Source organism: Choloepus didactylus, chromosome 12 (assembly GCF_015220235.1).
Source record: "Choloepus didactylus isolate mChoDid1 chromosome 12, mChoDid1.pri, whole genome shotgun sequence".
Classification (NCBI taxonomy): Eukaryota; Metazoa; Chordata; class Mammalia; order Pilosa; family Megalonychidae; genus Choloepus; species Choloepus didactylus.
Genome location: NC_051318.1, coordinates 7,173,549 through 7,195,021, shown reverse-complemented (window position 1 = coordinate 7,195,021; position 21,473 = coordinate 7,173,549). Strand labels below are relative to the sequence as shown.

Sequence of the window (21,473 nt, the reverse complement as noted above, 5' to 3'; positions counted from 1 at the left end):
CTATTCAAAGATTACTTAACAGAAGACAAACACATTTACAAACATGAATCCTATGCATGTATTTTAGGATTCAAAAGAGAGATGGTAAGCACTTTTTAGAATTATTGAATTTTTCTAGGAGACAAGAAAATTTCAGGCAGAGGTGCTCAACTGCCAAGGAAGATAAATAGCAAATGACATCTAAAAAAAAGAGAACTAAAATAAGATAATATATAGAAAGGGAAATGGCAGAGCTAAGGATAAAGATGAACAGAAACATATTTACATTATAGTATATAATTTATTACAAACAGCAATGAGCAAAATTAACAGTACGGAAAATGGAATCAGTACGTTAGCAACTGGACTTGAGGAAATTGCATGGAATGTGAAGAAAAGAGGCAAAGAAACAAAGTCAGTTAGACAAAATGAATGGCAGACAGTGAAGAGCCATAACTGGTTTCTCTGCCGTTCATTTGGAGAAGACAACAGAATCAAAGGAAAAGAAAATATTCAGGAAAATAATATTAGTAAACTCCTTTAGAATGAGTGAAATTGTGAGTCTGCAGATCAAGAAAGCTCATCATGAGAAGATCCTAGTCGAATTTACTGAATTTTGTGGAGTTATAGAAGTGATTTCACAAACATCAAGGAAAGAAATAGGCCATATGCAAAGGAAAAATAATGAGTCTGACTTAATTTCTTTTCAGTCACACAGGATTTTCGAAGATAATGGTTCAACAGGTAGAGTTTTTAATGGACAAAAAGAACGTGATTAAAGAATTCCCAAGACAATCAAGTTGTGTTTAAATAAGGACATGTTTATACAAAGACCCAAGAAATCACCCCTTCTTTATTTTGAGGTTACTGCATCTATCTAGTTATATGCTTCTCCTTCTTAAATTCAGGATTAGCTTATACCTCTAGATCCAGTTTTTGTTTTCTTTTTGTTGACATATCCCTAGTTTGTCTTTGCCCATTATGTTACTCTCAGTATTTAAGTTTTTGATGCAAATACATACAAATATATTTGAAATCCTGGATGGTGATTTTTTTTTTTCCCAAAGGATGGTGTAAATTAATAATATTGGCTCAAGAAGAGGAAAGAAAATCCTGATAGTCTATAATTATAAAAGAAATTGAGAAAATCATTCTAAAAGTGTCAGTAAAAGTTGTTTCATAATGGAGGTATTTCAAATCTACAAGGAACAAGAAATTCTAATTCTTTTCAACTGTTAAGAGTCTGGAGGCAAAAAATAAAGCATTTAAATTACTTCTTATAAAGCCAGGATAGCTATTAGGAATAATAAAACCTGATAAAATATATTGCCCCCCACCCAAAAGAAAATTAAGACAAATCTTACTAATACTGATGTGCAAATCGTAAGTAAAGTATTGACAAAAAGAGAGTTTACTACAGTGAAAGTAGAATATACTGTGGCACAGTATGGTTAATACAGGAATACAAAGATGAATTGTTATTTATTAACCTAATATTCATTTAAAAAGGGGAAACACAATATATCATTTTGATAGATGCTGAAGGCGCTTCTGATTAAGAAAAGCAGTCTATTTCTAATTAAATCCAATAAAATAGGATTAAGTGCTTTCATCACATAATAAATATCTCCTTCAAACCATTAGGCACCATCATGTAGTAAAATAGTAGAAGTATCCCCAGGAGGAGAACAAGATGAGAAACCTCTCCATGTCTGCCATTAATTCTCATTGGTTTGGAAGCATTAGCAATGTAATTACATAAGAAAATAACATAACAGGTACTAGTGTTGAAAAGGAGGAAGTAAAATTATCAATTTTCTTGGAAAATCCAAGAGATTCAACTGAAAAACTACGAGAAACAGGGTAGCCAAAATAAATATGTACCTTATATACCACTAACAACTATTTAGAAAATATTCCAGGAGTCAAGATCAGAAGGCCTAGAATTAGAGTACACAAGAAATATACAACCTTATAATGATGGCAGGGGTGGGGGGCTGGGCGAGTATAACATTAAACAGAGAAATTGATCGGGAAAAGTTAGGTCACCCAGTTAAATATTTTGAAACTACCTGGCAAGTCATTTTGAAAAGAAAAAATATTGCACACCGCTTACTGTGATTTTTGTATATATTCCAGACGGATCAAAGATAAATCTTGATTTATCTGAGATTATTAAGTTTATTGAATGAATTAATTAAAAACTAGTGGAAACCAATACTTCTTTTTTGTGTGTGGGGGAAGGGGTTACTAATGCCAAGTCATAAATGAAATAGTAATAGTTTTGATTATTTCTAAAAAATCCGTTTCTTGAAAAAATATTTATGGAGTCCCCAGTGTGTATGAGATACTGTTCTAAGTGCTGAGGGTGTTATAATGAGGACGTTAAGTCCCTGCCCTTATATTTTAGTGAGGGAGAACCGTTAGTTAGACAGAAGCAAAAATCATGAAATGAGTTGGAAACACAAATAATATGCTGAGAAACTATTTTCAACATACATGACTTAGAAGAGGGTAATATTTGTAATATATAAAAGACTTAACAAAGGAAACAAATTTAAGTTTCACAGTAGAATCCTAGTATAGCGAATCAACAAGAAGTTCAGAAGGAAGAACTCTCCCCAACCCCCCAAATCATGAAAAGGCATTTAAGGCTACTAAAATCAAGGACACACGAATAAAAACAATTGTGTGCTATAGTCAGTGTTTGCTAGCATAAAGTGAGACTCTTGGTTGGAGTATAAATTTGTGTCTAGTCTTCAACCCTGCAATTTCATTTTTAGAAACTTATCCCAAAGAAATAGTTAGAAAAGATGCCCACAAAATGATTAAATGGGGGCAGTTTCCAGTCAGAGAAATAGAAAAATACTTACATGGTATTTTAAGCAGAAAGAAATCAGTATCTGTATTTGAAGGCTGAAAGAGCAAACAAGGTTATGAGTGGTGGAAGCAGCTTGCATCCCTGGGGCTGGTGGAACAACTAGGAAGAAGTGGTGATAAAGGGTATTGCTCTCTGGGTGAAAGAGGTCTGCGTGCCCAGACTGACTGCCAAGGTAGAGGTTGGGGGGCACTGAGGGGCAGCTCAGTGCCTAAAGCAGTGCTAGTGTCTCTTATTAAAAAACCCTAACGGGAAGCCGGCTGGCAAGGGAGCGTGGAAAGCCTAGTTTGTGCATTTACTGCTCTAGCATCTCAGCAGGCCATAGGGAGACAGGCTTAAAGCTCAGAGACGGCAGGTAAAGAACCAGCATGGGGAGGTTCATGGTGTTGTTAATGTTAAAAAAGTAAACCAAGACCATCTAAATGTTCATCAGAAAGAGACTGGTTAAGTTCATTCTGGGTAGTCATACACTAAAGAGCTATGTGACTGTTAAAAAGAATAATGTTTAGCAATATTTGACATAGGTTCTCCATGACATTACTGTGCAAAAAAATAGGTTTTCAAGTAGAGTAGGTATTATGTATCCTCATTAATTTAATAATTAGTATGTCTATGTAGAGAAACTTTAGGAAAGTGTTCACCAAACATTAATTAGGGGTAGTGGGATTTTGAGTGTTAACATTTTTAAGAGATTTTTCAGTATTTGCATTTTTTACATGTGTATGATTATCATCGGGAAAACACTTGAATTTGAAAGAAGAAATGAATTTAATGAGGAAATGAGGGCATCATTTTAAAAGGAATTTCTTACTAAGAAAAGCAACCAGAGTAGGCAGTTTCTTCATTTATGGTTCGCTAACTTCTAACACCCTGCCTAGTACTTCACAATTCTTGAAATTGAGTGTTCTTTCCCCTTCCTTATGTTTATTCTATTTGGTTTATTTCTGTTTTCTGTGATTACTACTTAAATAAATAAGCAAAACCTGGGATGAGTTTAGCATGTCATATAACTGTCTTTAAAAATGCTAACCAAAATTGCTGCTTCTTGTGTGTGACCAGTAATTTTTCTCTTGAATATTGAGAAAAAAGAGATTATGAATGGTTGTATTGTACAGTATGATTTATATTAAAGTAGGTCTTAACTTGGTAGTTTAATTACCAAAGTAACCATAGAATAATAAATTTCCATTTCACAAGGAAGCCATAAACCATAGTCTAAAAGGGTAGCATTTTAGTGAGGCTCTAATTTTTCAAAAACGTTTATTATTGAAAATTTCCAACACATACAGAAGTAGATAGACTGCTATAACGAACTCACACTTATGTACCAACCACCTTTAACAATGAACAACTCATGGCCAAATTTGTTTCATCCATACCTCTGTCACATCTCTGAAAATCTCAGCCACTGTCTCGTTTCGTCTATATATACACATACAAGTGTCTCGGAAAGATAAGGACTCTTAAAAATCATCACAATACCTTTATCACAAACACATGCAGATTACAGTAATTACTTAACATTAGCAAAATCCAGTTGATTTTCTTAAAAAATGTAGCAATTTTCTTTTTTTAAACTATTTGCTTTTTCGAATCAGGATCCAGATCAGTTCACACCACTGTGACTGGCTGATGTGTCTCTTAAGCCTCTCTTCTCTCTCTCTCAGCTGTTCACAGTACCATCATATAGTTTGTGCATTCATCACCCCAATCAATTTTTGAACATTTTCCTTATACCAGAAAGAATAAAAATAACAATGAAAAATAAAAGTAGAAAAGAACACCCAAATCACCCCCCATCCCACCCTATTTTTAATTTAGTTGTTGTCCCCATTTTTCTACTCGTCCATCTATACACTTGATAAAAGAAGTGTGAGCCATAAGGTTTTCACAATCACACTGTCACCCCATGTAAGCTCTCTCTTCTCGCAGTGTGTTTGATGAAGAAACCAGGTATTTTCTCTTGTAGTGTTTTCCCACAGACTGATTTTTTTTTTTTTCCAGGAGAGTCTTCCATTTTCTTTTCTCTTCTTTTCTTTTCTTTTTAATTTCTATCAGCTTAATAATTTACAAAATTAGTTTTAAACACTTACCCAGATAATTACTAGCATCAGTATATAACTGTTTTCTTTTTCTGCATGTTTTTTTTCTTTTTAATTTTTATTATTATTTTTTTAAATTCAGTTTTACTGAGATATATTCATATACCATGCAGTCATCCTTGGTGTACAATCAGCTGTTCACAGGACCATCATATAGTTGTGATTTCATCACCCTAGTCAATTTTTGAACATTTTCTTATACCAGGAAGAACAAAAATAAGAATTAAAAAAAAGTAAAAAAGAACACCAAATCATCCCCCCCATCCCACCCTATTTTTCGTTTAGTTTTTGTCCCCATTTTTCTACTCATCTGTTCATACACTGGATAAAGGGAGTGTGAGCCAGAAGGTTTTCACAATCACACTATCACCGCGTGTAAGCTACATAGTTAACACAGTTGTCTTCAAGAGTCAAGGCTATTGGGTTGCAGTTTGACAGTTTCAGGTATTTATTTTTAGCTATTCTAATACACTAAAACCTAAAAAGATATCTATATAGTGCATAAGAATGCCCTCCAGAGTGACCTCTCGACTCCATTTGAAATCTCTCAACCACTGAAACTTGACTGTTCTGGAGTTCGCTCAGTAATGTTCAAGCCAGTTTTCTCCTCCTGCTACTCTTTCCACTAAATAATGAACACAGACCTAGTTACAGAGGTGCTGCCACAAGGTTAAGCACTTTAGTAGGTTTCTGACTTAGGGTGTTTCTTTCCCAAGAATTTCTGCTGTAAGAGTTAAACTTCTTTGTAAGGGAGATGGGCCAGATGGGTCTTGAGCATCTTTTGGTGATTTGAACATATGATTTGAGTAAGGGGAAAAATACTGTGGTTCAGAGTATTTTTGACCCCTCTTGGTCAAGATTTTCTCAATCCCACAATGCTGGGTCCAGGTGCATTCCCGGGAGTCATGTCGTTGCCAGGGAGATTTACACCCCTGGGAGTCACATCCCATGTGGGGGAAGGGCAGTGAATTCACCTGCCGAGTTGGCTTAGAGAGAGAGAGGGCCACATCTGAGCAACAAAGAGGTACTCAGGGGGAAACGCTTAGGCACAATTATATAAGCAGGGTTAGCCTCTCCTTTGCAGTAACGAGCCTCGTAAGGGCAAGCCCCAAGGTTGAGGGCTCAGCATACCAAATTGTCAGTCCTCAATGTTTGTGAGAATATCAGTAATAATCCAGGTGGGGACATCCAACATTTCTGCATTTTCCCCAGGTCCTCAGGGGGGCCCTGCATATGTATTTTTATTCTCTGCCCAAATTACCCTGGGATGTATCGCTGTTTTTCACTAACCTGTACAAACCCACCAGATCCCACTTCCTATTCACAGTTCCATGTAATTATGGTATTTGAATAAACTGACCGTACAAGTCAAACTATTCAGTGTGCTGTAGAAGATATATATCCTGCACCGAATAAAATCTCTTCCCTTGGTCTCACACAGAAGCCGAAGCCCTGAAACACAGTCAGTATCATCCACTATCCTTTGGCCTGACCTGCCCTTGTCCGAACCAGATCTGCTTCATTCATCTCTCTAATTTGAAGTCTGGACTCCCTTTCAGCTTTTTTAACAGTTGCCCACAGGCTGATTTTTGCTAATTGTATCACTGTAACATAAATTAACAGGTTCCTTGTATTTTCTGTATGTTGATAGTTGAATTTAGAGGCCTGATTGGATTCTGGTTCTACCTTTTTGTCCTTGCATGTGGTGGATGCTCTCCTGTCAGGAGGCCCATGGTATTTGGTTGTCAGCTTTATGAGCTAGCAGCTGCTCATACTTGGTAATCAGTGGTGATATTCTTATTGTCGTTCCTTATTAGCTAAAATACTTTTTTTTTTAAGCTAAGTACTTTTTAAAAGAGGATCTTCTCATCTACTCTGATTATGCATTGTTAACACTTAAATAGAAAAGGCAGGTTAAGTGCTTGATTCTTTTATGTTATCTAACAGTTTTCTGAATAATGAGTGGGTTTACTAGCATCCAACAAACATGAGTAATTAAGAGTTATTTGTTTTTTGAAAATATTTATGAACTCTTGGATTTACACATCTTTGCATGTGTGTCTCCTGCAATCAGCACTCTTCTTAGAGCCCTGATTGTCCCGTCTGTGATCTTGGGGGCCTATTCCAGGTGTTGCCTGAGTCCTTTTGAAAATCAGCCCCAAGTAATCTTTGGCCACTTCTTGGCTGTCTGGTATGATGAGTTGTCCCAGGACCATCTGTGCTTCCTCACTCAAAACTGGAATCAGCCATTTCCCCAAGGAGGACCTTGGTTCCTTTTAATGGGAAATGGCATTAAGAAATCAGAATGTGAATGTTGTGGGTATTAATTGCTACTGTGTGTGACATGTTGCTAGGGCGATTAAGTGGACACAGCTTTAAAAAGTTTTTTTTTTTTTGAAAAATAAAATGTATCATGTGTTTTTACTGATATTTTCCAGTTCAGACTCAGAACTTACAGGGTTTTTTATTGAACCCCTTCAATTTTACATTTATATTTTATTTTTCTCCATGCTGAGCATTCCATTTTTCCAATGGCATAGGATGATGAAACTATGATATTACATAGTAACTCATTTTTACTGTCCCACAATCCATCCATAACAGTCTCACAACAGTGTAGCACCACTTATGACTCCTAAAAACTTGTTTCTTCTTTTAGGTAATTCTCTTTTGTATCCCCGTTAGGGATTTACAGTTAAATTCCTGTCCTTTAAAATTACATGGGATAATTCTTCCTTGGGTAGTTAATGTCACCAAATGTATACACACTTTCTTTCATTTGTTTCGTTTTTTTACAGGTTCTTTTAAAATTTAGTTTTCTTAATTATGTCAGATAATTTGGATTATTTCTAGTGTTATAAGTAGTCCTGTACTGAACAGCCTTGTGTGCACATGTCTGTGGGTTTTTGGCAGTGATCTTCATCTGGGATTCCTAGAAGTAGAAGAGTAAATGCCTGTGTACTTTTGCTAGCTGTTGCTGCTTTCCCCTCCAGTGTGGTTCATTTTGCATTCCCGCCAGCATTGTATGAGAGTGCCTGGTTGCTCACTTGTGTTCTTACCAGCAGACTATGTTGTTAAGCTCTGCAATTTTTGTCTGTCTGCTAGGTGAGAAGTGGTATTGTAAATTCAGCTTCATTAAGGTATGATTTACATTAAATAAAATTCATCAATTTTAAGTGTGCAGTTTGGTGAGATTGGTACATATATACAGTTGTGAAACAGGCACCGCAGTCAAGATAAAAAGCATATCCCCTTCCCACAGATTCCCGTTGTTCCCCTTTGCAGTCAGTACTCCTCCTCCTCCTCCCCTGTTCCTGGCCACCACCAATCTGTTTTTTTTTTTTTTTTAATTTATTTTTGTCTTTTCTGGAATTTCGTGTAAATGGAACATTCAGTATGTGATCTTTTTTATCAGGCTTCTGATGCTTTTGAGATTCATCCACATTACTGCATATGTGTCACTTGTTGCTGTTTTTTTATTGCTGAGTGGCATTCTGTTGCATGAATACAGCACAATCTGTTTATCCACTCACAGTTGATGGACATTTAGATTGCTTGCACTTTGGGGCTATAATGAAGAAGACTTCTATGAATATTTGCATATGTGTTTGTGTAGACTTATGTTTTCATTTTTCTTGGATAAATGCCTAGGAATGGAATAGACGTTAACTATGCATTTAACTTTATGAGACATTGCCAAACTGTGTTCTAAAGCAGCTGTACGATTTTGCATTCCCACCAGCAATGTCATTCCGTATTCCTACCAGCACTTGGCATTGCTTGTCTCTTCAGGTTTAGCCCTTCTGTTGGGGGTTGGTGGTGGCTAGTGGTGTATCATTGTATTTTTGCTTTGCGTTTTCCTAATAACTAGTGATAGTGACCGTCTTTTCATGTACTTTTCGGCCATTGGTATATCTTCTTTGGCGAAGTGTCCATTTAAATCTTTTGCCCATTTTTAACTTGGGTTGTTTGTCTTGTTGAGTTGTGAGAGTTCTTTATGAATTCTGCATATACTCCTCTATTAGATTTGTGATTTGCAGATATTTTTCCCCATTCTGTGTCTTGCCTGTTTATTGTCTCTTTTTTTTAGAAACAAAATATTACAGAAGTTTTATTGAAGTTCGATAGTGAGGAGCTCTAAGTCAATTTTTTAAGCTAAGGATTTGAATCAATATTTAGATCCAGAGGGTTGTTGTTAAGATGTCTCATCCATTAGACTGTGAAAGCATTAAAGTAATATGTTTCATAGTTTACATAATATCTAATGGGTTATAAATAATTCAGTGTTAATTCACAATTATTCCACTGGTTCGAAGATACACATTTTTAAAAATCTTAGTTGTCTTTTGAAGAGCAAAAAGTTTTAATTTTGATTATGTTCATTTAACCCAATTTTTCTTTATATGGCTTGTGCTGTTTGTATCCTCAGAAATCTTTTCCTATTGAAAAGTCACAAAGACTTTCTTCTATGTTTTTTTTCCTAGAAGTTTAAAAAAGAGTTTTAGCTCTAAAATGTCTGTGATCCATTTTTAGTTAATTTTTCTATATTGTTTGAGGTAAGGGTCAAGGCTTATTTTCATTTGTTCCTGTACCATTTGTTGAAAAGATTACCTTTCCCCATTTAATTAACTCGGCACCTTTGTTGAAATTCATTTGGCATATGTGTAGGTCTGTTTCTAAACTCTCTGTTTTGTTCCTTTGATCTGTGTGTCTGTCCTTAACACCAATCCCACATTTGTCTTAGTAATCTTAAGATCAGTTAGTATAAGTCTTTCAACGTCTGGATCCTTTGTATTTCCTGAAATTGTATAATCAGTTTGTTTACTTCTTCAGAAAGCCTCTTGAGATTTTAATTGAGATTGTGTTGACTCAGATTAATTTGGAGAGGATTGACATGTTTATAATACTGAGTCCTCTGATCAATGAATATGGTATGTCTCCCATTTATTTGTCCTTTTAAATTCCTTTTTGCAGTGTTTTATAGGTTTCAGTGTACAGTCTTGCATTTACTTTGTTAAATTTGTGCCTAAATATTTTATATTTTTGATCCTGTTGTAAGTGGTATATTTTAAAATTTCAATATCCAGTTTGTTGCTATGGTATAGAAATATATTTGCTTTTTGTCTTATCTTGTGTCTCTTGACCTTGTTTAATTCAGGTTTTTTTTTTTTTTTTTGGTAGATAGCTCAGGATTTTCTACACAGATGATCATATTGTTTGTGAAGAAAGGCAAAGGCAGTTTTACTTCTTTCTTTTCAATCTGTTTGTCTTTTGTTTTTTTAAATTAATTTTTTAAACTTTGATGCAGTGGCTAAGAACTTCCAGTAAAATAACAAATAAGAGTTATGAGAGTGGACATCTTTGCTCTGTTCCCCATCTTAGAAGGAAAGCATTCAGTCTTTGACAGTTGAGTTTCATTTACTTGTGTGTGTGTGTGTTTTTAGTTGCCATTTATCAGTTTGAAGAAGTGTCCTTTTTCGTTTGCTGCAAGTTTTTATCATGATGAATGGATGTTGAACTTTGTCAAATGTTTTTCAGCATCTATTGGGATAATCATATGGTTTTTCCTTTTAAAATTGCAGTGACATTTGAATGTTAGACCAATCTTTCATTCCTGGGTTAAACTGTACTTGGTCATGATATATGATCTTTTTTAGATAATGTTTTTTAATATATTGATATATTTGTATATGTGTTTTATATATTTTATATACTGCTGAATATACATGTTACCATGAGAGAGATATTTCCATATACATTATTTGTAGGATCTACAGTTATGTCATCCTTCATTCCTGATATTAATAATTTATGTCTTCATCGGCTCAAGCTTCATCAACTTGATTGACCTCTCCAAGGCACTGAGTTTTGTTGTCATTATTTCTTTCTATTATTATACTTTAAATAAAGTTCATTTGTTTCTGCTCTGCATTATTTCCTTCAGTGTGTTTACTTCGGGTTTGATTTGCTCTTCTTTTTCTAGTTTCTTAAGGTGGTGGCTTACATCATTGATTTGAAATCTTTATATTCTGTTATTAAATTTTCACCTTAAAAATTTCCCTTTGGTAACCGTTTCACATGCATCATTCAGCTTTTAATGTGTTTTCATTTTTGTTCATTTCAGAATATTTTCTAATTGGTCATGTAATTTCTTTTCTGATCCATAGGTCTCATAGAACTCTGTTTTAATTTCCAAATATTTGAGGCTTTCTGTAATGGATTTCTAGCTTAATTTTGTTTGGGTCTAAGAACATATTCTGTCTGATTTTAGTTTTTTCAATATTAGTGATACTTTTTTCATGGCCCAGAACATGTTTTATCTTGGTGAATGTTCCATGTTTACTTGACAAAAATGTGTGCTTTGCTCTTGTTGGGTGGAATGTTCAAGAAATGTCAGTTTGGTAGAATTATTTGTCTTTCTTTTTGCTGATTTTCTGTTTATTTGTTCTCTCAATTTCAGCAAGAATTGTGTTGAACTTTCTAATTATGGGTTTCTTTAATTCTCCCTTCAGTTGTATCAATTTTTGCTTTAAGTAGTTTGAAACTCTGATATTAGGTACATATGTTAATAGTAAATTATTTCCTCTTGATGTATTGACCCCATTATTGTTATGAAATGTGCTTCTTTCATCCCTGTTAATATTCCTTGTTCTGAAATCTTCTTTGTCTGAAAATACCATAGCCATTCCTACTTTCTTTTGATGAGTGTTTGTAAGGCATAGCTTTTTCCATTTTTTTACTTTCGTTCTTTCTGGGACTTAATATTTAAAGTGGGATTCTTGCAAATATTCTATAGGTGGGTCTTACTGTTATTTGTTTGTTTTTGATTTTTAATTAAATGTGACTCTTTCTCTTTGGGTGTTTAGACCATTTATATTTAATGTAATTATCAGTATGTTTGGGTTTAAACCTACTGTCTCTATTTGTTTTCATTTCATCTTTTCTGTGTTGCCCTTTCCCTCTATTTCTGCCTTCTTTGGGATTGATTGAGCACTTGGTATTATTTCATTTTATTATCTCCACTACTATCTTATCTACATTCACATAAAATTATGCCACCTAATCTGTCTTATAAGAACTTTCAACAGTATACTCCCATGCCTTTCTCCTCCAGACTTCAGTGATTTTGTTATATATATATGTGTGTGTGTGTGTATATATATATATCTTTATATGTTAGATATAAATTCTACAACATATCTTTGCGTTAGACAGTTTATATCTCAAATTAGTAACATCAGATTTATTTTACCTTTACCCACATATTTACTGTTTTTATCACCCTTCATTTTTTGAATGTCTATCCACATTTCTATATGGTTTCATTTTTCTCTTTCTGAAGAATTTTCTTTAAATTTTTTTTTTGTAGTGTAGGTCTACTTACAATGCATTCAGCTTTTCTTTGTCTGAAAAAGTCTTATTTTGCCTTTATTCTTGAAAAATAGTTTTGCTCAGAATAGAATTCTAGGTTGACAGTTCTTTTCTTTTAATACCTAAAAGATGCTACTGCATTATCTTCTGGATTACATAGTTTCTCATGAGAAGTATTGTATCATTCCTTGTTCCTGTTACATAATTTTTCTTTCTTCTCTGACTGCTTTTGAGATTTTTCTCTTTATCACTTTTTTTTTTTTTTTTTTAACAAATTGATAATTGTTTTAGTTTTTGCTAAGCTGCTTAAAGCAGATACCATGAAATACATTGACTTTAACAGTGGGAAGCTATTATCTTACAAGCTTACAGTTTTACGCCAAGAAAAATGCCCAAATCAAGGCATTACCATGTGATACTTTCTTTCTTCCCAAAGACCAGTTGCCAGCGATCCTGGCCTTCTTGTTGCAAAGCAAGGCAGATGGCAGCATCTGCTGGTCCCTCCCTTCTCTTCTGAGTTTTCTTGATTTCAGCTTCTTGTTTCTGTGGCTTTCTCTTTCTCTCTGTATTCATCCCATTTATAAAGGAATCCAGGAAAAGGATTGAATTCCACCCTGGGGCATGCCTTAACTGAAGTAACCTAATAAAAAGGTCCTACTTACATTAGGTGTACACACAGGAATGGATTAGCTTTTAGAACATGATTTTCTGGAGGGTACATACAGTTCCAAACCCCCACAATAATGATATGCCTTGATATGTTTTTTGTTTCTTCTCCGTGAGGTTTATTGAACTTGGATCTGTGGGTGTGTAATTTACATCAGATTTGGAAAATTTTTAGCCATTTATTTCTTCAGATATATTTTTCTGTGCTCTTCTCCCTGCTTCCTTGTTTTCTGAGACTACAATTACGTGGTTTTTTTCCTGCTTGATACTATCTTGCTTTGTTCTTTTTTTCCTCTCATTTTGTTTTGCATAGTTTCCATTGCTGTAACTTCAAGTTTACTAATATTTTCTTCTGCAATGAATAATCTGCTTTTCATCCCACAAGTATATTTTTCATTTCAGATACTGTATTTTTCATGTTTGTTAGTTCTATTTGGGATGTTTTTATACATTTCATTTCTGTTTTCATCATGTTCATGTTTTTCTCTACCTTCTTGAACATATGGAGCATATTTATGACATCTGTTTTAATGCCTTTCTAACTCCATAATTTGTGTCATTTCCAGGTCTCTTTCTATTGATTAATTTTTTCTCATGGTTAGTTTTACAAGGTCTTTCAACCCTGGCTGTGAAGACGTGAACTCTTACCTACCCTGTATGTGTTCAGGGACTTTTTTGTCCTGTTCTCCAGACATCCTTTTCTTGGTCTCAGGCCATTTCTTGTCATTCATGGCCCAGATGATTATTCTGCCAAAAATTCAGGACCTGCTCTGTGATATGCAGAGCTTGCATTCTCTTTCTCTCTGTAGGTCCTTCCTCTTATTCTCTGCCTTAGAATGAGAGCTGCCCTGGGTCCCAGACCTCCCATCTCGGTCTCACTCAGCTGGGAGAGATTGGCAGGCTCTATTTGGGTTGCTGCTCCTTGCACGGCAACCTGGAGGCACCCTCCAGCAGGGAGTGGGGCTGGAGGTGGGGCTTTCCTCATTTGTCTCCCGTCTCAGGAATCACAGCACTGTACTGCCTAGTGTCCTGCCTACTATTTATCCTCTTTTATGATTGTTTCAGGCTTGAGGATAAGTCTGATCTCAGTTATTCCATCATAATCATAATCAGAGGCAGAAGCCCTCACAGATTAGTTTTAATTTTTATTTCTTTTATTACAAGTCAATGTGAACATCTTTTCACATGTTACAGGGGAACTTGTATATCTTGTTTTGAAGAACTCTCTGTACCTTTTTATGTCTAGCCCAGTTTTCAGTGGTAAAGATGGTCTTTTTTTTTTTAGGTCTTTGCATCTCAGGTCATTTTTTTTTTAGGTCATTGCATTTCTCTGCAATGATTTCCCCCTCAATCTGTCATTTGTCTTTTTGTTATGCTTTGCCATGGGTATCTTCTGCAAGACTGTTCTTAGTATGATAGACTGTTGGGCCTCTGAATTCTTAGTACCAGAGCTCTGGCTGGGTGTTGGCAGTGCACCTTAGCTCTGAGACATTTGAGTGACGATTGACTAAGGCCTTCTGCTTTATCTGGTGGTATGGTAGATGGCTGTTCTTCTGGGTGGCTACATGACCTCCTCTCTGCCTCCTTCTGAACTCTATTCAAATGTCACCCCCCTGCTTAAACTTGAAATAGCCTTATACATACCCCCTCCCAACTCCTCAATTCAGCAAAATACAATTTTTGCTTATTTATAGGTGATCATTTGTCTTATCCCCTAATATGCTGGTAGCATGAAGTCAGGGATTTGGGGCCTTGAATAGAGCTTGACTAATAAGCATTCAACAATTACAGTTCTCTCATACAGGTTCTGGCAGAAAATGAATGGGAAGAGGCAGAGATTTGAGTAGGAACAGTTTCATTCCATCACAGTGGTTTATGTGTAGGGTGGCAGAAGCTTGGTCAGAGTGATGGCAGCAAGGATAAAAGATACAGGCCTAATGGGGATGGCACTGAAAAAGAAGGGAGTGGGTTACCTGCCTTGTTTGTGTTTATAATTGTTGAATAAAAAGGGAAGAAATAAAATACCTATATTCAGATTGTGTATTTATAGGTGATTTATAAGGCAAAATTACAGACCATTGAACATGAGTCTGAATAGATTCCATTAATTAAAAAAGACAAACATTAAAGTATCTAGCCAGAGTCACCTGGATTTTCCTGATTTATTGTTTTTCTTTTTCTTTGATATTTTCTAGAGCCTTGCTTCCTGTTTTACATCACAAGTCTAAAAAAGGACCTCCCCGCCAAGCCAAGTATGCTATTCATTGTATTCATGCGATATTTTCTAGTAAAGAGACACAGTTTGCACAGATATTTGAGGTAAAGATTAAAAAACAATTGTTTCATATGTTGTAGCTAACAAATGAATATAGATGATTTTCATTTGGCATTATATCACAGTAGTACCTTTTTCAGAATTTGAATCTGTATAATCAATAGTAATAAGTGGATAAAGTTGAAAATATCTGTTTGTAGAAATGTTTAATATCAACTCAAATTCAGAAAGCATACAAATGTATAATGTTATTTGACTTTGCTTTATATGTTTAGTAACTGGAGCCTTTTTTTTTAAGTAAGTAATTACATCTAAAGTCATGATTTTTGATAGATGATTACTCTCAGTTTACAGTGTTCAAAAATTTGAATTTTTTATGAGATGATACTGTAATGTAGTGTAAATCAACACTAAATTGTAATATAAATAAGTTTATATCTTTATGACTGACCTCATTTTGAGTCAAATATAAAGTGTGTGTCTTTTCAATATTATTTTCTCTATACTTTCAATAACCTTTACCCTTAGTGTTGTAATTTAATTGCCATCTATTATAATTGAGAACTATCTTTAGCACTGTTATTGCAAATTAAAGCTAAGCAGAAAATCTAATAAAATTCTAATTTATTAGTTCAGAACCTTGAATGAAGCCAAAATAATTTGGCTGAAGCTCCCTACCATAAATAATACTCTCAGATTTATTGTCTTTGTTTTAGGAATGAATATGCTAATTTTGTCATGTTTTCATGCATAATTGTCTCCCTTTCATATTACTTTAAACACCAGAAGGAGGAAGGAAAGAGTGTTTTCTTTATCTGCCACACAGCATCTTTATTGTAGATAGCAAATAATTTATTTTAAATTTTTGTACACAAGGGTGCAGGTATTTTCTGGAATCTGTTTTTGTGTATGAGGATACTTTCAATAAACTCATTTGATTATGGGAAACTTTTGGTTTTCTTGTTAAATCTCCTTTTTCCTTTCAATGATGGAGATGAGGAAGATAATACTAATAATAACTTGAATTTATGGGGTACTTACATATTTTTAAGACACTTCATCTTCGCTAGAACCTAATCTATAATCCACCTTGCATAACATACAAGGTTGGCTGGTTTTCTGAGAAAACTTTTCATAGAGATACCTGGCCTCTAAAAGGCTACCACTAATCTAGGGTATTGTCATCTATTTTGGTTTTTCAGAAATGATCTTACAATCTTAATGTGGAAAATTATCAGACTCCTTATATAAACTAATTGACAATAACAATTTACTGGATCAGATTTTTGTTTATAATATAAACAAGAAGGTGGCACTTAGGCAGGTGTGCAATGGAAGTTCTGAGGGAAGTCTTTAAAGGTAACAAGAAGTAACCTCATTTAAATACAGGTTTTGAATAAATGAAACCTCATATTGTCCTAATACATTGGGAAAGAACAGATTCACATTAGCTTTTCAAAGCTAGTATGGAAAATAGAGCACCAATTTTTCATTAAAATCTGGTGTCAGAATTTTTACAGAGATAATTCACTTGTTTCAAAATGAAAAGATTCAGAACCTTTCTACAATGAAAACTTTTTTTGCCCCACCCATTTCTGTATCCCCAACCACTCATCACACTTTCCTAGAGGCAACCAGTTTCTAATATATTTTTCCAGAGAGATTTGTGTAAGGACATACACACATGTGCACACGTACACACACACACTCTTCACTCCCTTCCTACCCTCCCTCACCCACTCCCCCAGCCCCTTTATTTCAGTGATAGCACACTGTGGTTGCTCTTCTGGTTTTTCTATTTTTAAAACTTGATGCATTTTGAATATTATTTTACATGAGTATATGAAGAGCTTCTTCATTCTTTTGTCATGGAAAAAATGCATGTTAATGGTTGGGTTTCCTATCAGAATAATAAAAATCATTTCCTGACTTACGGCATTTAGTATTTGATGCTTTACTAAAGACCTCCAAACTTCAAGTGACTAGACATAATAAAAGCTTACTTTTATTGCTTGGGATACCGCCAGTGGTTGTTAAAGTGGCCTTCTACATGGTGACTTAGGGACACAGACTCTTTTCTCTCTTCTCTCTTCTCTTTAAGTCCCCTCTGGATTCTTGGCCTTAAGCCAGCCAGTGATACAGAGAGGGTATGTGGGGAAGAACCCCTGCTCAGACCTGCCTCAGTGCGGGTGGGATGCCCCCACTTCCACTCACGTTCCATTGACCAGAACTTGTTCAGTCATCCTCACCTCCTGCACAGGAGGTGGCAGGCGTAGCCATCCTTATGCCCAGGAAGGAGAAGAGAAGACGTGGTCGTTGGTAAGACCTGGCCGTCTCAAACATACTCATAGTCCTAAAATGTCTGCTCCTTACTGTGCTGCTCCCTGCTGAAATGTTTCTGTACCTACCTCTAAAATACACCTTCTAGGCATTATAAATAACGTATAAAAGTCTAAATGGAAGCTTGAGTTATTACCCATACCATGTATATGTAATGAAACTTTTGTAGTTTTTTGCAATTTAAAGTTGAAAAATGTGAACCATCTGTTTGCATCTGTGTGGAGTTGAATGTTGTCTCCACCCCTCATTTTCAGCCTCTGCATAAGAGCCTGGATCCAAGCAACCTGGAGCATCTCATAACCCCCTTGGTCACTATTGGGCATATTGCTCTCCTTGCACCGGATCAGTTTGCTGCTCCTCTGAAGTCTTTGGTAGCTACTTTCATTGTGAAAGATCTTCTAATGAACGATCGGGTAACTTATGTTTTCTAGACTTGTGTTCTTTATAATATTATCTTCTAAAATTTTATGCAACGAAGAGAGAAGGGACATCATGTAAATAACAATTCCATGTGGTTGCTTTTATTTTCGGTTTTCTTATATATTTTTCTTCATTTGCAGTATCTCCTTCTAAGTGAATAATCTTGTGCCTAGGCACATGACCTGAAACACTCTGGTTGGTGAATACAAAATATCACCTGATTCTGCCCATTTCAGCTTTGTAGGAGTCTAATTTTTATGACATCTATTAAGAAAATGTGCCATGCCAACTGGCAGGATGGTTGTCATGACTATAGTTGTTCTTTTCCAACGTACAATAGGAACTCAAAAGAGCCATGGGTGCAAACATTGGGAAAGAAATAATGTTCTTGTTTGGCGCCATTGTGTGTATTGGAGTGGAGGGCATTGGGTCTGGGAGACTTGATCCTTTAGAATCACATGGAGTTTATGTGTGTGTCTGTGTAAGTGTTTATACATACACACAGACACATATATCAACATCAGTTTTGTATCTACTGTGTGCTCAGTCCCATACTAAGTTCTCTGGAGAATTAAAAGAAATATGAGATATAATTTCTTGTCTTGTAACTGAGAAGTTAGGATCTGAGGAATGTTTGTGAATACTGAATCATCCAGATATTCCTTTTTACTTTCTGGTATATTAGAGTAGACAGAGGGAAATACCTGAAATCTCTGAACTGCAGTTCAGCTGCCTTGAACTCTGATAATGATTGTATAGCCTTTATCTTGTGCCCTTGTGATTTGTGAAAACTTTGTGACTAACCGTCACTTGTACCCATTTTATCCAGGTTTTTGGCTTTAGAGTTTTATGAACACTAAAGACAGCCCCTAATGTTTATTAAGGAAGGGTCTTGGGTCAGCCCAGAACTAACTGACCCCAAGTCCAAAGTTATCTTGATAACTGAAGCTAGATCTAACCAAAATGAGACCGCCTGACATGTGCAGTAGCTTAGACTTTAACCTACATGTCACCTATACCTCATTATAATACTAAAAATCACGCCCATCATATTAAGGCCACCATTTTCTTATATACGTTCTGTGACTAAGCATGTAATCAATCTGCACGTGGCTCAATAATCAGATCACTTCTAATTACACCATCTGGAGCCATTGTGCTCATTATCCCAAAACCTTCCCATCTTTTGATACTATAAAACTATCAGAATTGCTGCAGTTTGGAGAGACAGATTTTTGGGCTAATAGCTCATCTGCTCTCCTACTTCATGCCTAGCAATAAACTCTTTTTCTCTTTGAAATCCCAGTGTTTCAGGAATTGGTCATATGAGTGCATTGGGCAAAGAATCCACTGCCTTTGTCCAGTCACAGTCTTACGATATAGTTGAAATTCTTAATATGTGTATTTATTTATATTGTCATGTGTCATATCCATCATTATTCTTCTTTACCATTAATAAATTTTAAAACTTTCAGTTACTTGCTTAACGAAAAATATTTTGTCTATTAGTCAAGAACATTGTACCTATTAAATATAAGATCCCTAATGGTTTCTGGCTGTTGACATCACCTGCCAGAGAGCGCCCTGTGATTTGGAGGCCAAGCGCCTAGTTAGTTGCCATTCTCTACCAGTTCTTTTGTTTGTGCTCTTCAGCAGTGTTTCTCACTTTTCATATGTATCAGTTAGGTAAAGTTTGCTAATCATGTCGTTCAAATTTTCTATATCCTCTTTTCTTTTTAATTAAAAATTTCAATGAGGGGAAAACATACCAGAAAAGTATATATTTTTAGGGGTACAGCGCATTAAATTATCAATAGTTAACATTTTCAATTAACCAATTCCCCAAGTCAAGAAATACAATATAACCAGCACTCCACTCTATGAATTTGCTTATCCTAATTCTTTCATATCAGTGAGATCTTACAATACGTATCGTTTTCTGTCTGCTGATTTCACTCAACATAATATCTTCAGAGTTCATCCACCTTATGTATCACAACTTCATTTTACAGCTGAATAATATAACATTGTATGTATATACAACATTTTGATTATCCATTCAACTGTTGAAAGGTACTTGGGTTGTTTCCATCATTTGGCAATTGTGAATAATTCCACTATGAACATCAGTGTACAGATACCTGTTCAAGTCCCTGCTTTCAGTTCATTTGGGTATATACCTAGAAGTGGGATTGCTGGGTCAAATGGTAATTCTATTCTTAACTTTCTAAGGAAATGGCAAACTATTTCCCACCACGGCTGTACCATTTTACATTCCTACCAACAATGAACAAGTGTTCCTATTTCTCCGCAGCCTCTCCAGCACTTATTTTCCCATTTTTTAATGGTAGCCATTCTAGTGGGTGTGGAATGGTATCTCATTGTGCTTTTGATTTTTGTTACCCTAGTGGCTAATAATGTTGAGCATCTTTTCATGTGTTTATTGGCAATTTGTATATCTTCTTTGGAGAAATATCTGTTGAGTCTTTAATTCATTTTTCAGTCGGTTGTGTGCCTTTTTGTTGTCTCATTGTGGGATTTCTTTATGTATTCTGGATATTAAACCTGTATTGGATAAGTGGTTTGCAAATGTTTTCTCCCATTCTGTAGGTTGTCATTTTATTTTCATGTTGAAGTCCTTTGAGGGAAAAAAGCCTTAATTTGAAGTCTTGTCTATTTTTTCTTTTATTGCTTTTGCTTTTGGTATAAAATGTAAGAAACCATTGCCTAACACAAAGTCCTAAAGATGCCTCCCTATGCTTTCTTCTAGGAGTTTTACAGTTTCGGTTCTTATAGTTAGGTCTTTGATATATTTGGAGATAATTTTTGTATATGGGTTTTGCATATGGGTTGTTCAGTGTTCCCAGCACCATTTGTTGAAGAGAGTATTCTTTTCCTATTGAGTGGATTTGGCATCCTTGTCAAAAATCAGTTGGATGTAGACGTGAGGTTTTATTTCTGAACTCTCAGTTCAATTCCATTGGTCTTATATGCCTGTCCTTGTGTCAGTTCCATACTGTTTTGATTAACATAGCTTTATAACAAGTTTTAAAATTGGGACGTGTGAGTCCTCTAACTTCCTTCTTTTTGAAGATTGCTTCAACTGTTCAGGGTCCCTTACCTGTCCATATGAGTTTGATGGTAGGCTTTTCCTTTTCTGCAAAGAAAACTGTTGGAATTTTAATTGAGATTGCATTGAATCTGTACATTACTTTGGGTGGAATTGACATTTTAATATTTAACTTTCTAGTCCATGAACATGGAATGTCCTTCCATTTATTTAGGTCTTCTTTGATTTCATATAGCAATGTCTTGTAGTTTTCTATTTACAAGTCCTTTTTTTTCCCTAGATGTTTGATTTTTTTTAGTTGCTATTGTAAATGGAAGTTTTCTTGATTTTCCTCTTCAGTTTGTTTGTTACTAGTGTATAGAAACACTATTG

General features: G+C 35.2%; 1 protein-coding gene across 5 annotated transcripts in view; it reads left to right on the top strand.

The window, feature by feature from the left end:
- Window positions 1–21,473, top strand: part of PDS5B (PDS5 cohesin associated factor B) — a 198,000-nt gene that overhangs the window by 129,974 nt on the left and 46,553 nt on the right. For all 5 annotated transcript variants that reach the window (XM_037799752.1, XM_037799753.1, XM_037799756.1 and 2 more), the window contains 2 exons: window positions 15,192–15,315; window positions 17,866–18,024. In XM_037799752.1, the coding sequence (XP_037655680.1) occupies window positions 15,192–15,315; window positions 17,866–18,024 (283 nt within the window). The remainder of the gene's footprint in view (window positions 1–15,191; window positions 15,316–17,865; window positions 18,025–21,473) is intronic.